Below are 13,999 nucleotides of genomic sequence, written 5' to 3' on the forward strand. Positions count from 1 at the left end.
GTTTTGTAAATCACTTTGAATTTAAGTAATCTAAGAGTTGTATTTCTTGAAGAAAATAATGATTAGTGTTGAGAAGCAATCATACACCTGGTGACAAACCTAGTTTTACTTAATTAAAAAACCTCTCAGTATACCAGGTAGCTCACATGTATAATCTTAGATACCCACGAGGCTGAGATCTGAGGATTGCAGTTGGAAGCCAGCTCAGGAAGGAAAGTCTGTGAGACTCTCATCTCCAATAAACTACCAAAAAGAACCAGAAGCAGAGCTGTGGCTCAAGTGGCAGAGCACTAGCCTTGAGCAAAAGAAGCTCAGGAACAGCTCCCAGACCCTGAGTTCAAGCCCCAGGACTGGCACATACACACAAACAAAACAAAACAAAACAAAATAGAAATAACTCCTAAGTGAAAAAAAAAATCTTTCATTGTTCTGGATCAGGTAATTTATATCTGTAATCCTAGCTACTCAGGACGTTGAGATTTTAGGATTGTGGTTCAAAACTAGCCCAGGAAGGAAAGTTCATGAGATTCTAATCTCCAAAATAATTAGCAAAAATCCAGAAGTGGAGCTGTGGCTCAGGCAGCAGAGTGCCAGCCTTGTGCAAAAATGCTAAGGGACAGTACCCAGGTCCTGAGTTCTGATGTGTGTGCACACGTGTGTCCCCTTTCCCCGTCCCTGCATACACACACATGCCTTGCATTCTTCATTTCTCCACCTTATTTGTTAGAATTTCTTTTTTTTGCCGGTCATGGGGCTTGAACTCTGGGTCTGGGTGCTGTCCCTCAGCTCTTCAGCTCAAGGCTAGCGTTCTACCACTGGAGCCACAGTGCCACTTCCAGCTTTTTCTGTTTATGTGGTGCTGAGGAATTGAACCCAGTGCCTCATGCTTGCAAGGCATGCACTCTACCGCTGAGCTACCTTCCCATCCCCTAGAATTTCTTTTTAAATTTAGTAAGATCTTGAGCAAGGCTCAGTAGTAGAGTGCTAAGCTAACAAGCATTAATTAGGCTCAGGGTTTGAGCTCCAGAACTGGAAAAATAAATCAATAAGATCCTGAATGCATTACTGAACACCAGTACTCTGTTAAACAAAATCATTTTCTTTGACTGAAATAGTGCTTAATCAAATTATACTCCCTGATAGCTATATTTCTTTGTAGACTGCAAGAAATGATGTCCTTGTAGTTGTATACATTGCATTTGTAGATAAGTGAAAGCAGTCAGAGAAACTTTTATTAGGAAAAATAACTGAGTATGTATAAAGGTATTATGGAGATTAAATGGGTCTTAGGAGGTCATTGCTATGGCTGTGTCCATTTACCTTTCATGTGAAGGGCACAGGAATGAATTTTGGTTTTATGAATTGTCTGTGCAACATCACTATCAAAAACCTGAAAGCTATTTTCAGATCAGGAATTTAGAAAAAGAGTGAGCAAGCCAAGTAATAATAATAATTATTATTATGTTTTGGTGTTGCTGATTGAACCTAGGGTGTTGAGCATACCGAGTAAGGGTTCTGCCATTTAGCTACGTTCCTGGCTTCCTGATTTTTCAGAAATGTCTGAGCCGTACACTGTGTCTTTATAAAACTTCTTGATAGTAACACTGTTGATTCCTCCCGACAGATTGAAGAAATTCACATCGGTCTCGAAGCTTCTTTATTGGTGAGGGTGCCAGGCACAGGGGAATTGTTTGTCAACTTTGATCCTCAGATACTAATCTTATTTCGAGAAACAGAGTGCATGTTACAGATGGGGCTGCCAATCTCACCGCTGGCGGCGTCCCTCTTCCAGAGGCGGGACACATACAAAAAGAACTTCAGTAACATGAAGGTATAGCACTTTCATCTTTTTCTCTTTCCCGATTAACTCTGGAGTTCATTTGAAAAGTTAGTGGTATATTGTATCAGCAGATCGAACGTGCTCAGCATGACTGGAGTGGGAAGGGGCCGGGCCAGGGACTAGGCTGCCCAGCTGGCTTGGGCCAGGCTGGTACAGATCTCACAGGCCAAGGTTTGAAAGTTGGGATTTAATCTTAGATTTCAGTGGAATTTAGTTTAATTGGAGGATGTTGTGCTAGCGAAAGACACATGACCTTGATGATAATAAAAGCCATCCCTGCTGCTCGGTGGGAAGTGGGTTTTAGGGGGAGGGTGAGTGGGAGGCCAGGTTGGGGACTATTATACCGGTCCAGGATGGAGATGATGGTGGCTTGAGGAGAAGGGCTGCAGAGTTATCCATAGACTCAGAGTTATGCCAACAGGCAGGTCAAGAGGAAACTCAAGGAGCATTGAAGTGGAGCCACCTTGCATTGTGAAGGTTGATTTCTGCAGGGGTCTTAGCTGTAACCTCCACTTGAGAAAATGGCCCAGGCTTGAACTAGTTTATTTTGAAAGTCAAGTGGGAAACGGTAATATTGCAGACACCCAGTTGAGATGCTATCCATGCAGTTTGATACGTGACTCTGCAGGTCAGCGGACCAGTCAAAGTCTGCGGAATGCAGTGATACTCATTCATTGTTCTGGATGAAAATTCTTAGGGAGTGAAAACAGAGAGAAGTAGAGGCTGTTGGGTTAAGCACATGGTTGCTCTAACATCAGAAGTATGAAAAACTCTAATATGCAAATAAAATCAATTATTGGACTTTGAGGTGAGATAGGCAAGAAAAGTATCACAAAGACTGGCGGCTAGTGACAAATGCCACTGCACCGAGATGAAATCGATGGTACAAAGATGAGATCGGACATAGAGTCCTGGTATTAGACATCATTTAAACTCATAGTCTAAATCATCTGATAAGGCCATGTACTTGCTTTACATTTTTTAAAAAGTGTGACATATTTAATTTAATTTTAATTTTATTGTCAAGGTGGTGTACAGAGCGGTCACAGTTACATAAGTAAGGTAGTGAGTGCATTTCTTCTTGAACTTGTTACCCCCCTCCCCCATTTTTCTCCTTCTTTCTCTCCCCCTTCACCCAAGTACACTGTTGGTGGGAGTGTAAACTTGTTCAACCACTTTGGAATAAGCATGGAGGTTCCTCAAAAGATTCCACATAGAGCTCCCCTATGACCCAGCATTCCCATTTGGGCATTTACCCAAATGATCACAAATAAGGCCATACTAAAGCTACCAGCACAACTAGGTTCATTGCTTTACATTTTAAATCATTTTCATGTTAATTAATTCTGTGTTGGATAGATAGAGCTGAATATGATAATGTTATTTTATAGATGAGAAAACTGTGGCTTTAAGAATTTAGTTTAGGTCTCATACGTAAGTGGCAGAATTAGAACCAGCCCCAGACTTGCAGTCTATTGTCTTCTTATTACTTCTGTTGTTAAAAAGCTAATATTGGCAACAGACAGACATTCCTCAAATGTGGACTCAGAAAGCAGTAGTCATTGTGTTGTGTGAATTGTTTTTGCATGTTAGGAAAATTGCTTAGTCGATCCACATTTTTACAAAGAAAAGTTTTTTTTCTTAAGGAATCATATTTATACAACTATAAAATCAGCAATGATAATTTTTTCCCACAAAGCTGTTATGTTAGTTCTCTGTTGCAGGAGACACACAGCTGCCAAATGTAGTGGCTTTTTTTGAAAACTAGGTGTTTTGATTAGAAGAGCTGGGAAAGTCTTAAGTGATGCGCTTAACGGAGATTGTGGCTTGGAACACCTTACAAGAACTTTACAGTGTGAAGGCCTTTGGCTGGGAGAATTCTTCACGTGGCCACTCAGGACTGAAGGTTCAGTGAACAAGGAGGCCACATGGCCTTAATGGCAGCCGGGCATGTCCCAAAGAATCCATTCTGTTGTATCCTGTCCGGCTTCATGAGCCCACCCAGATTCACGGGAGGATACACCCAGACTCTTGAAAGGAGTGGAACAAGGAATGTTTCAAATCCATCACAGCTGCAAATAGCAATTTGATGAAGCAGATTTTTATCTGGCTGACATCTTGAAAGAGTTAAAGGCTCCTGCTCAACACAGGCAGATGTGGAGAGCAGATGTACTGGCATGTTTTGGAGGAAGGGCATTTAAATTCCCCCAGAGTAGCAGGGTTTCCAGGCTTCTATCATTATTATGCTAACGTAGCTGAGAGTTTGTTTTCTGTAGCTCTTCCTTGGGAGACAGTGGAAACTAGAGAGATCAGTGGGCTAGGTGATGGCGAGGAGTATGGATTTCAAAACCAATTTTATGTGGAGTCAAAACCATTTCCTTGGGTAAATTACTTTGCCTCTAAGTTTCTGTTTCTCATTTGTGAAAAAGGATGAATAAAAGCTACTGGGGTTAAAGGATTAAAGGTGAGAAGTAGAAAGACTGCTGGAGGCAGACTCCATGAACCCTCTCTCAGATAGAATAAATGATGGATTTTGAGGAACAGGTGAGCAGGGGCTAAAAGCTTTTGGAAATGTATATGTAGCTATCAATAGATTCACCAAATTTAGACTTTTCTAAAGGGGCTTTTATGGAAATGGAAAGGGCGTTATAGAAATTGTAGAAAAGTATTATATGAAGAAAGGATTATGGAGCTCATTTCCGAAACATTAGGCTCCACGAAAGTCTCAAAATCTTTCTTAAATCTTTATGGCAGCTCTGTCAGGATCACCAGTATTAATTGTGACTGTCCAAGAGGGGAGATAATTGTCTATAGTATTGCTCAGAATTCTCCATTGAGGGATTTTTTTTTGTTATGGAATATCTTGGATTTAGTACTTCAAAGAAAATATTCTGAGAAACATTGATCGAGTATCAAAAGAAGTGCCACTAATTACGTTGTAAATATAGGTTTAAAAATATTTGTACTTTCCAAACCTATTAGAGTTCCTTCAAAGGTAGGCTAAAAGTACTATTAGGCTTATTTAAAAAAAATTGTAACCTGTGGATGAAATAGTGACATAATTCAACATCAGATAGCAGGGAAATTTCAAAGGAAAACCAAAATCACAACTTTCAACGCTCGCTCCTTTCTGATACCAGCCGATGTGTGGGTCAGACAAATACGCTGATTATCTCTATGTCCTAGCTGTTCTTTCAAGGACACTGAACAAAACAGATGGAATTCTTGTCCTTATGGAATTTATGTAGATACTCCTGGGTGGGGTTATGGGTTAGTTATCCCAGAATTTCTTTCTCATACCTGTGAAGCAAGACTGATAGGAACAACTTAGAAGACAGGAATGATTTTAGCTCATGATCTTAGATGTTTCAGGCACTGGGGCTGGCTCCATTGCTTCTGGAGCTGTGGTGAGGTAGGAAGTATGTGGAGGGGGCGGCTGTTTCGCTCATGATGGGAAGGAGGCAGGGACACCAACGCCAGAGAAGCTCCAGTGAAAATACAGCTCCAGCAGCTGACTTCTTCTGATTCAGCTCTACCTCACCACCTGACAATCTATTGAAATTTTGAATCCATCAATGAATTAAACCATTGGTTAATTTAGAGCCCTTGTAACCAATCCAATCAAATTGATAGTCAAAATGAGCCATCATGGGTTTATGTCTTCAACTCATTATAAGTTGAAAATATTTTCAGTTTAAAAATGCATTTTATAGTCCAACTTGCTGAACATCATGGTTGAGCCTATATTACCTAAAATGTGCCTAGAACACTTTCACTAGGATTCACGTGGACAAAATAATCTAACACTAAATCTATTTTAAAATAAAGCATTGAAATTCATGTAGTTAATTGGATGGTTTATATGTAGACAGAGAATATATATAAAAATATATTTAATTTATACTTATATAAACATATTTATATACTTATGAAATATATTTATTTCTATATTATATGTAATTTATTATATATTTTATATTATAATATATAATATTATATATATATATATATATATATATATATATATATCCAAAAACCACTGGCAATTTAGTTCACGCAGTGCATTGGTTGTTTTCCCTCATGATTGCCTGGCTGTCTAGGACTATGGCTCATTTGCCCTTCCTAGCATCTGAAAAACAATATTATAACACCTATTACTAGCTTAGAAAAGATCAAAATTTAAAAATTTGAAGTACAGGACACTGGAGATTTAGCTCAGAGGAAGAGCACTTGCCTGGCAAATGTAAGGTCCTGAGTCTCCAGCTCTGCAAAAATAAAACAAAATGAAACAACGAAAATCTTCAGAGTTCAGGTTTCTACTGAATGCCGTCTACTTTCACACAATTATAAATTGAACTGTTGTAAGTCAGGCACTATTTGAGTAATGTAGAAAATTATGGAATTGTAACTTCGTTGTACAACTACTTAATAATAAAAAAAGGAAATAAGCAGTGAGCATTGAGAAAAGGCAAATGATGTTTAGTGTGTTAGAATAAAGCGATAGGTTCTATAGAAAAAAACAAGATAGGACTGAGAGTGTATGAGTGGGCTTTGGTGATGATTTATAATCTCAAGTTATCAAGATACACCTAGTTGAGAAAGTAGTCCAAATAATCCTTTGAAAGAAATGCAAAGGCTGTAAGGCTGAGGATCAGCAAGGAAGATAGGGCAGGAGCAGGTAGAAAAGGGAAGAGTAAGTCAGAGATGAGATCAGAGACATAATGACTCACTGCATAGTGAGCAGGTCTTTGTAGAGCAGGGACCTCTTGGAGTATAAAGACCTGTAGCCCTGAATTAGATGTAACCATGTGGCCATGGAAGCAGAAGAGTAACTTGAAAGTCCCCTCTTGGAGCTAATTAAACCTCGATGTGGGAGGAAGCAGGGAGACAGTAGGCCCTTCCAGTAATGAGGGTGAGTCATTGGTGGTGGTGGTGGTGAGAGTGGATGTGCTGTGCAGATCTGATATCCTGATGGATTGTGCATGGAAGAAGAATCAGGGATGATTCTGTCCAGGTTTTGTCGAGTGGACTGGAAGGATGGAGTTGCTGTGAGATGAATTAGATAAGGCTGTGGATAGAGACGTTTTGGGGAGGAACAAGCTTTGAGTTTGGCATTGTTAAGATTGAAGGCATCTGTTAGAATCCAGTGGAGACACTCAGTTGGCTGTTACTATGTGTGAATCTGGAGCTCAAGGGTGAGAGCTACACTGGAGAGGTAAAATTCTTTGTTTTTGGCATATGGACAATATTTAATGTCATTTAAATGCACGTGTTGAAATCAGCACTGTCTTCTGACTCTCCCTGTGCGGTTGGGTCTTGTATCAAGACCAGCAATGGGCACTGGTGACCCAGAAACCATTCCTGGTAAGTGTGGAGACGCTCAGAGGAGCAAAAGGTATGTTGCCTCAGCCTAGAGAATTGAATGAAGCTAGCAATACACCAGCTAAGGTGCTGATACTGACTTCCCATGGTTCAGAAAAATTTCTCCCCTTTCAGGCTGAGTAGGGACAGGGAAGCTCTGATTCTTACGTTCTTCTTCCTCAATCATCATTTAATGAATTAGGTATTTGTCATTATAGATAGGCTTGTTGTCATCTGTTCTTATTTTATGTTATTTCTAGAGACAGAGCCCCACAGTTTGTCTCTAAACAAAAACAATCTTTTATGTAAACAGGATACTAGTTGACATAAAAAAATGAGACATTAGTTGAATTTTTAACCTCATTTTATTGTAGATGATGCTGGCCGAGTACCAGCGAGTGAAGTCCAACGTGCCTCCCACCCTTGAGCAGCTGATGTCGCCACACTTGGCTAAGGTGAACGAAGTTCTTCAGCCCGGCCTGGCTGCCCTGACCTGGGCATCACTGAATATTGAGACGTACTTAGAAAACTCTTTTACAAAGATCAGTGAGTCTGTCTAGATGTTGTATTTCATGATCTTTAAAGTCTGTGTCCTTAATATGTATTGCATCATTTCTTATTAATATGGTGATATAAACGATGAACTGAAAAAAATATGATTCTTCAGCTGTTCCATAAGGAATGATAGACACCAGCCATGCGAATTTAGTAATTTCCTGGAAACTATACATGTTCACCTTTTAATTTTATCCTGTGAGGATAACCACATATTTTCAGTTATTCTTAAAGTCGGACATTAGAATTTGAAGAACCTTTAGTTATTCAACTTCCTGTACTGATTGCATTTGAAATTTCTCCTTCCCCTATTCTTCCTCCTCCTCCTCCCCTCTTCTTCCCCTGCTTCCTCCTATTCTTCCTCCTCATTCTGTTCCTTAATCCTCCTCTTTTTTCCTCCTTTCTTTGTAGGGTAGAGATCACACATCTTAGGCCGGGTCTCTACCACTGAGGTTTACTGCCAGTCCTATTAGTGCGTTTTGGGGCCCTTAAGAATGTGCTAGAGTGTTGAACATCAGGACATTGTATATGGGAACATTGTAATCATTATTTTTCTTTAGTGAGCGACACATTACTTCTTAAAGCATGTGTGAGGAGGTGTGTCCCCTATTTGATTTTCTGGAATGTGTACAGATAAACTGCAAAGGATTCTGGACTCAGATGTCTGAGAATACGTTAAGTAGTTAGATGTTAGCTTTCCAGGGGATGTTTTTAGAGCCTTTCATATGCTAGCATGCTACGGGTCTTTAAAAGAGCTCTTGCATGAAACATTTCCATAGTTCCTTGGCTGCCTTCTAGAATATGTTAACCCCTGACAGACCTTCTTTTGATAGGCAAGGGTATGGGTTCACAGTGGTTTGGGTATGCAGGGGTGTGGGTACACAGGGGTATGGGGTACCTAGGGGTTTGGGCACACAGGGATATGCATACATAGAAGTATGGGGTACACAGGGGATATAGGGTTTATGGTTTGGTACATGATACTGATAGATTTTTTCCCCCTTAAAAACTTAAGCATTTCCATTCACCTTTTGAACTCGATGTCACTTATCTTCTTTTCGTGACCAAGCTCTGCCTACTTTTTATAGTCAGGGAAAATCCTCTGCTATTACCCTATTCTCTCCGCTCTACCTCATGTGACTACCTTTTCCTGTGGCTTCCATTGTGTTTACAGCTGGGACCAGAGGCACTGTGTTTCAGATGCTTTCTAATGGTTTAGTCAAATTTCATCTTTCTCCCCAAATTGACTACGAAAGAATTAAAAATTAGGATGTTTCTCATACTTCTTTCTCAATGAGTCTGATGTAGTAGATACTCACATACTTGTGGATTAACAAACCCCAGTCTAACTTCTCAATGTCATCACCTGCTTTCTGCTTCCTGGATCATCTAGATTCCTCCTAGGATATCTCCTTTGTTTTCTCTCTCTCTTTCTTTTCTCTTTCTGTCTAGCGATTATGTGTGGAAATAGGACCTAGATTATTTGAAACCTTAATTGTCAAGAGCTTATCAGTACGTGTATTACTGCACCGTTTGAATACTTAGGGCACAGAACTATAGCTATTTAATATCCCAGTTGCTGTTTGTTTGAGAATATATGCAAAGTGCTGGGTTGAGGGTGGTGAGTAGAGTGAGGTATTATATAGTTGGATACTCCTTCCCTTTGTTCTCCTTGATAGATTGGAATCTAGATTCAAATACAAACTGCTATGGGCTTTGGATCTGGCCAAAGTGTATCATTCCACTATTACTACACTATGAAGGTGCAATAACACAAAATGCACTATTAGGCAACCATAGGACCATAGTGCTATACAAAATTGTAGAACCAATCTTAAGCAGGACCCTGAATTAAAAGGTTGCAAAGCTAAGATCCAGAGATGCGAAATGTCACATCTTGTCATACAGATACAAATAGCCAAGATGAGTTCAGTCCAGTTCCCTTGATTTTGCAGCCCATATTCTTTCCAAAGTACATCTCCCCAGGAAATAAAATAAGAGAAAATTGGCTAAAAGTCTCTAAGGAGGCATTTATAAGGTTCATAAAAGCTTCATAGTAAGAGTTATCACAATCAAATTAGAACAGGCTACCAAGGCAGTCTCCAGGAATATTCTCCCTAGAGAGTTATTAGGATTAGAGTGCTAGCAATTTGGATGTTTTATTAGAATGTTAGCTGGTGAACTAGAAGATAGTTTCTAAAGAAACCTCTTCTTAGCTCTTGTACTCTATTATGTTTTTCTTTTTGCAAGTTAAATAAAGGAACTAAAGTAGAACAAAAATTAAGTTTCTTCAGGAGACAAATTATGTTAAATTTCAAGAACAGTTGGATTTCTTATTGGATTAGGTGTGCCAACTTTTTACAGCTGGTTATTTGTATAATATATTGAAAGAAGTATTAGTATGCTTCAAAGTGATAAAAAATTTTCTATAGGTCTAACTTTGGACATTCTATGCATAAATATTTTTTTAAAATGCTGCTTCAACAAGTTGAGACAAACTAAATGGCTTAAAGTAATACTGTCATGGAATCTTATGGGCAAAATCATGGTGTTGTCAGGGATAGTTTCCTTAATTTTTTTCCAGCTGCTCATTGGCCTAGTAGGTGGCTAGTGGCTACCCCATCTTCAGAGCAACCAGTGTAGGATCTTCAAGTCCCTTTTCACCCTGCTTTCATGGTCATCTGGCTACTCCATCTCTAATCTCCAGTCTCCAATCTCCATCTCTAGAGCTCCTTAGCACATCTGCAAAGTCCCTTCTTCTTTATGGGGTGATACTCCCAGGGGATTAGGGAATGGAAGTCCTTGGAGGAACATTTGCACAATTGTTACAAACATCCTTGAAAATGCTTTGAAGAATCTGTCAGGTGGAAATAGCAAATGAAGTTTAATGTTGCTTCTCCTTTAGTTGAGAATCCTATAAATAGTTTTGTGTCTTGAGTGGCATTCTTAGTAATTATCTTAGGAATAATTGAAACGAAGGCATTAGGAAGTAAAGATATTGATTTAATGAAGGGCTACAGCTCTGATACATAATGCGGTTTCAACACTGGCTTTTGCTGCTATGGTATCAGCCTCTTATGTGAGTGTCCATTAGCCATAGAATTATTGTTGACTTTCTTCAGAGTTGGCCTTTCCATCCACGGAACTCAATGTTCAATATTACCTCAACAAATCTGAACAGGTTTGCCTTATGATGGTAGTAGAACAGAAAAATGAGAGGAAGTTCACCTGAATCGTATTTGTGGAATGTGTCCTATGGACTAGGCAGTGGGGTACATCTGAAGATGTGAGGATGGAAAGGTGAATTCCCAACGAAGATGACACGGGAGTATAGGAAGAGGGAAGGATGTTCAGGGTATAGTAGTGGTGCAGGATGAGGATTTGTTCTGTTCGTGGAGATCCACACACAGCTTCCTTAGAAAAGAGACCTAGCGAGGCAGGTGTGAGAGTTGGGGAGAAGTGAAAGGAGGCACAGCATGACACAAACAAGTGTGCAACAGCTGTAGGGCCCAGAGACATAAGAAATCTGAGAAAGATGAGTCTTGATTTAAGTACTGTTATTGAATGATATGTATGTATAGGAAAATGCTTACTTAATTTCATTCATTCATTTTTCCCCCAAAGAGGACCTAGAGCTGCTGCTTGACCGGATCAATGATTTGATTGAGTTCCGTATTGCTGCTGTTCTGGAAGAGATGAGCAACACCCCTCTTTGTGAGCTTCCTGGAGAGCAGCCCCTCACCTGCGATGAGTTCCTCCAGATGACCAAGGTTACTAGACTACTGATACTTTTTATTTTGTTATGATTATTATTTGCTTTTGTTTTTGTGTTGGTCCTGGGACTTGAACTGATGGCCTGGGCACTGTCCCCCAGCTACTTTTTGCTCAAGGTTAGTGTTCTACCGCTCAAGCCACAGCTATTTGGTGATAATTTGGAGGTCAGAGTCTTATAGACTTTCTTGCCTGGGCTGGGTTTGAACTGTGATCTTCAGAACTCAGCCTCTCAAGTAGCTAGGATTGCAGACATGAGCCACCAGGACCTGGGTAAATTATTTTTGCAGTTTGCTTTTCTATAAAGTGCATTTTTCGGAAGTGTACGTTAGTTTTATCCCTTGTACTTTGATCACTATATGGTAGATGTGATCCAAATGAAGAACCTTCTGATAATAATTTGAAAAAAGAGCTGCATCTCAACAGACACTTAGATGTGTAATAATCTCTTTCTTTTAGATCAATAGGAAAGGAACACCTTTCTAATTTATCCAGATTTCATAGAGTAGAGCTGTTCAGCTGAGGGGCAGATGGTGAGCTGGGGTTAACTGATGCATAGTTGTTTTGAACAGCTCCTGGATAAGATTCTGTCTTTAAGTGTTTCTGTGGCACAGTTTTGGAGTCATCTCTGAGATCCTTGGGAAAGACTGAACCTAAAGCTTTGACATCAGAGCTTCATTTAACTTTCCTGTTCAGCCATTCTCATGCTTTCTTTCTCCCCAAAGAGCTAATGAACAGCTCATCCTTCCTAGCAATGAAAGTGCAGAAATGTAAGTGCAGTTTCTGCCCAGTAAAGCCCATTAACAAAGCCCAAAGTTTTAATTGGGTCTGGCCTTGTAGGCATATTCTGCTGAGCGTGAAAAATCTCATATATGCACAAGAAAAGTAGGTGCTCACTTCAAACTGCATCATATACCCAAGGAGTCTAGGCACAGGGAACTACCCTCAGCAAGGAAGTAGGGAGAAACTTTCCCAGTCTAAGCTTTCTTGCATAGCCAAGGGCCAAACTAAGAACCAAAATCCTTTTTAAGGATTTCAATTTCAGGCCTTCTGTCTTTCTGAATGGATGGTAAGCTTCAGTTCACTTTAACTTGTTAATAGTTGAAATGTTGATCTACCTTTTGTTGGCTTCTCCTGACACCCCAGTAGGTATTTCTGCTTTTTATTTTTTGGCTAATAGGTTGTAGGGCTTGAGCTCAGGGCCTGGGTGCTGTCCCTGGGCTCTTTTGCTCAAGGATAGTGCTCTACTACTTTGAGCTACAGCTCTACTTCTGTTTATATTCTTTTATCTTGATTAGTTAATTGGAGATAAGAGTCTCCCACGACTTTTCTGCCTGTGCTAGCTTGAACCACTATCATCAGATCTCAGCCTTCTAAGTAGCTAGGATTACTAGCTTGAGCCATTGACACCTGGACTATTTTTCCTTATTTTTAATGTTGCCTGTCTATTTAAGAAATCTCTTGGTTTCATTATTGAACAGAAATGCACTTTTCAAAAATTTCAAGGTAAGTTTTAGAATAAGGTAAAAACAAAAAAGTTAACATTTTTCCATTCCAAAATTAAAACAATGGCTCTGAAATTACTGGGTCCCTATTATGCACATTAGCATAAATGTTTGCAAAATATTCCCTTATAATGTTCCAAATCTTGTTTCTGTCATGATGTTCCCATTCTTGTCTCTAATTTTATTTATTTGGGTGTGTTTTCTTCATTTTTTTTTGGTCAGGTATTCTAAGTGTTTGTCAATTTTGTTAGTTTTTTTTTTCAAAGAACCAACTCTTTGTTTTGTTGATTCTATGTTTTTTTTTGTCTCTAGTTCATTTATTTATGATTTAATTTTGATTATTTGTTTCCATGTACTGGTTTGGGGTTTGGCTTGTTCCTTCTTTTTCAAGGAGCTTAAGGTACATCATTAAATTGGTGATTTGAGAGCTCTCCTATTTGCTGATGTAGGCACTCAGAGCTATAAATTCTCCTCTTGAGTACTGCTTTTGTTGTGTTCTAGAGCAGCTGGTATTTTGTGTGCTCATTTAAAAAATTTATAAACATTTGAATTTCCATTATGATCTCTTCAGTGACCCACTGGTCATTCAACAATGTGTTGTTCAGTCTCCATGAGTTCGAGAATTTTCTGTGGTGGCTTTTGGTGTTGAATTCAAATATTATTCTGCTGTGGTCTGACAGGATGCAGGGAATAATTTTAGTATTTCTGAATTTGCACAGATTTTCTTTGTGACCTAAAATGTGATCTATTTTGGAGAATGTTCCATAAACTACTGGGAAGAATGTATTCTGATGCTGCTGGGTGAAATATTCTGTAGGTGTCTATGAAGTCTAGTTGGTTAATACAATTATTTTGGTCTGAGATTCCTTTGTTGAGTTTTCACCATGATGATCTAGCCAAAGGCAACAGTGATGTGTTGAAGTCACCAACAATCAATGTGTTTGCATCTATGTGTGTTTTTAGGTTA

General features: G+C 39.3%; 1 protein-coding gene across 1 annotated transcript in view; it reads left to right on the forward strand.

Annotated features, from left to right (window-relative positions):
• Positions 1-13,999, forward strand: part of Dnah5 (dynein axonemal heavy chain 5) — a 193,492-nt gene that overhangs the window by 17,157 nt on the left and 162,336 nt on the right. The window contains exons 12-14 of the mRNA XM_042695192.1: positions 1,625-1,831; positions 7,576-7,747; positions 11,381-11,526. Coding sequence (XP_042551126.1) covers positions 1,625-1,831; positions 7,576-7,747; positions 11,381-11,526 — 525 coding nt within the window. The remainder of the gene's footprint in view (positions 1-1,624; positions 1,832-7,575; positions 7,748-11,380; positions 11,527-13,999) is intronic.

Source organism: Dipodomys spectabilis, unplaced genomic scaffold, assembly GCF_019054845.1.
Source record: "Dipodomys spectabilis isolate Male_0828 unplaced genomic scaffold, ASM1905484v1 ptg000179l, whole genome shotgun sequence".
Taxonomy (NCBI): domain Eukaryota; kingdom Metazoa; phylum Chordata; class Mammalia; order Rodentia; family Heteromyidae; genus Dipodomys; species Dipodomys spectabilis.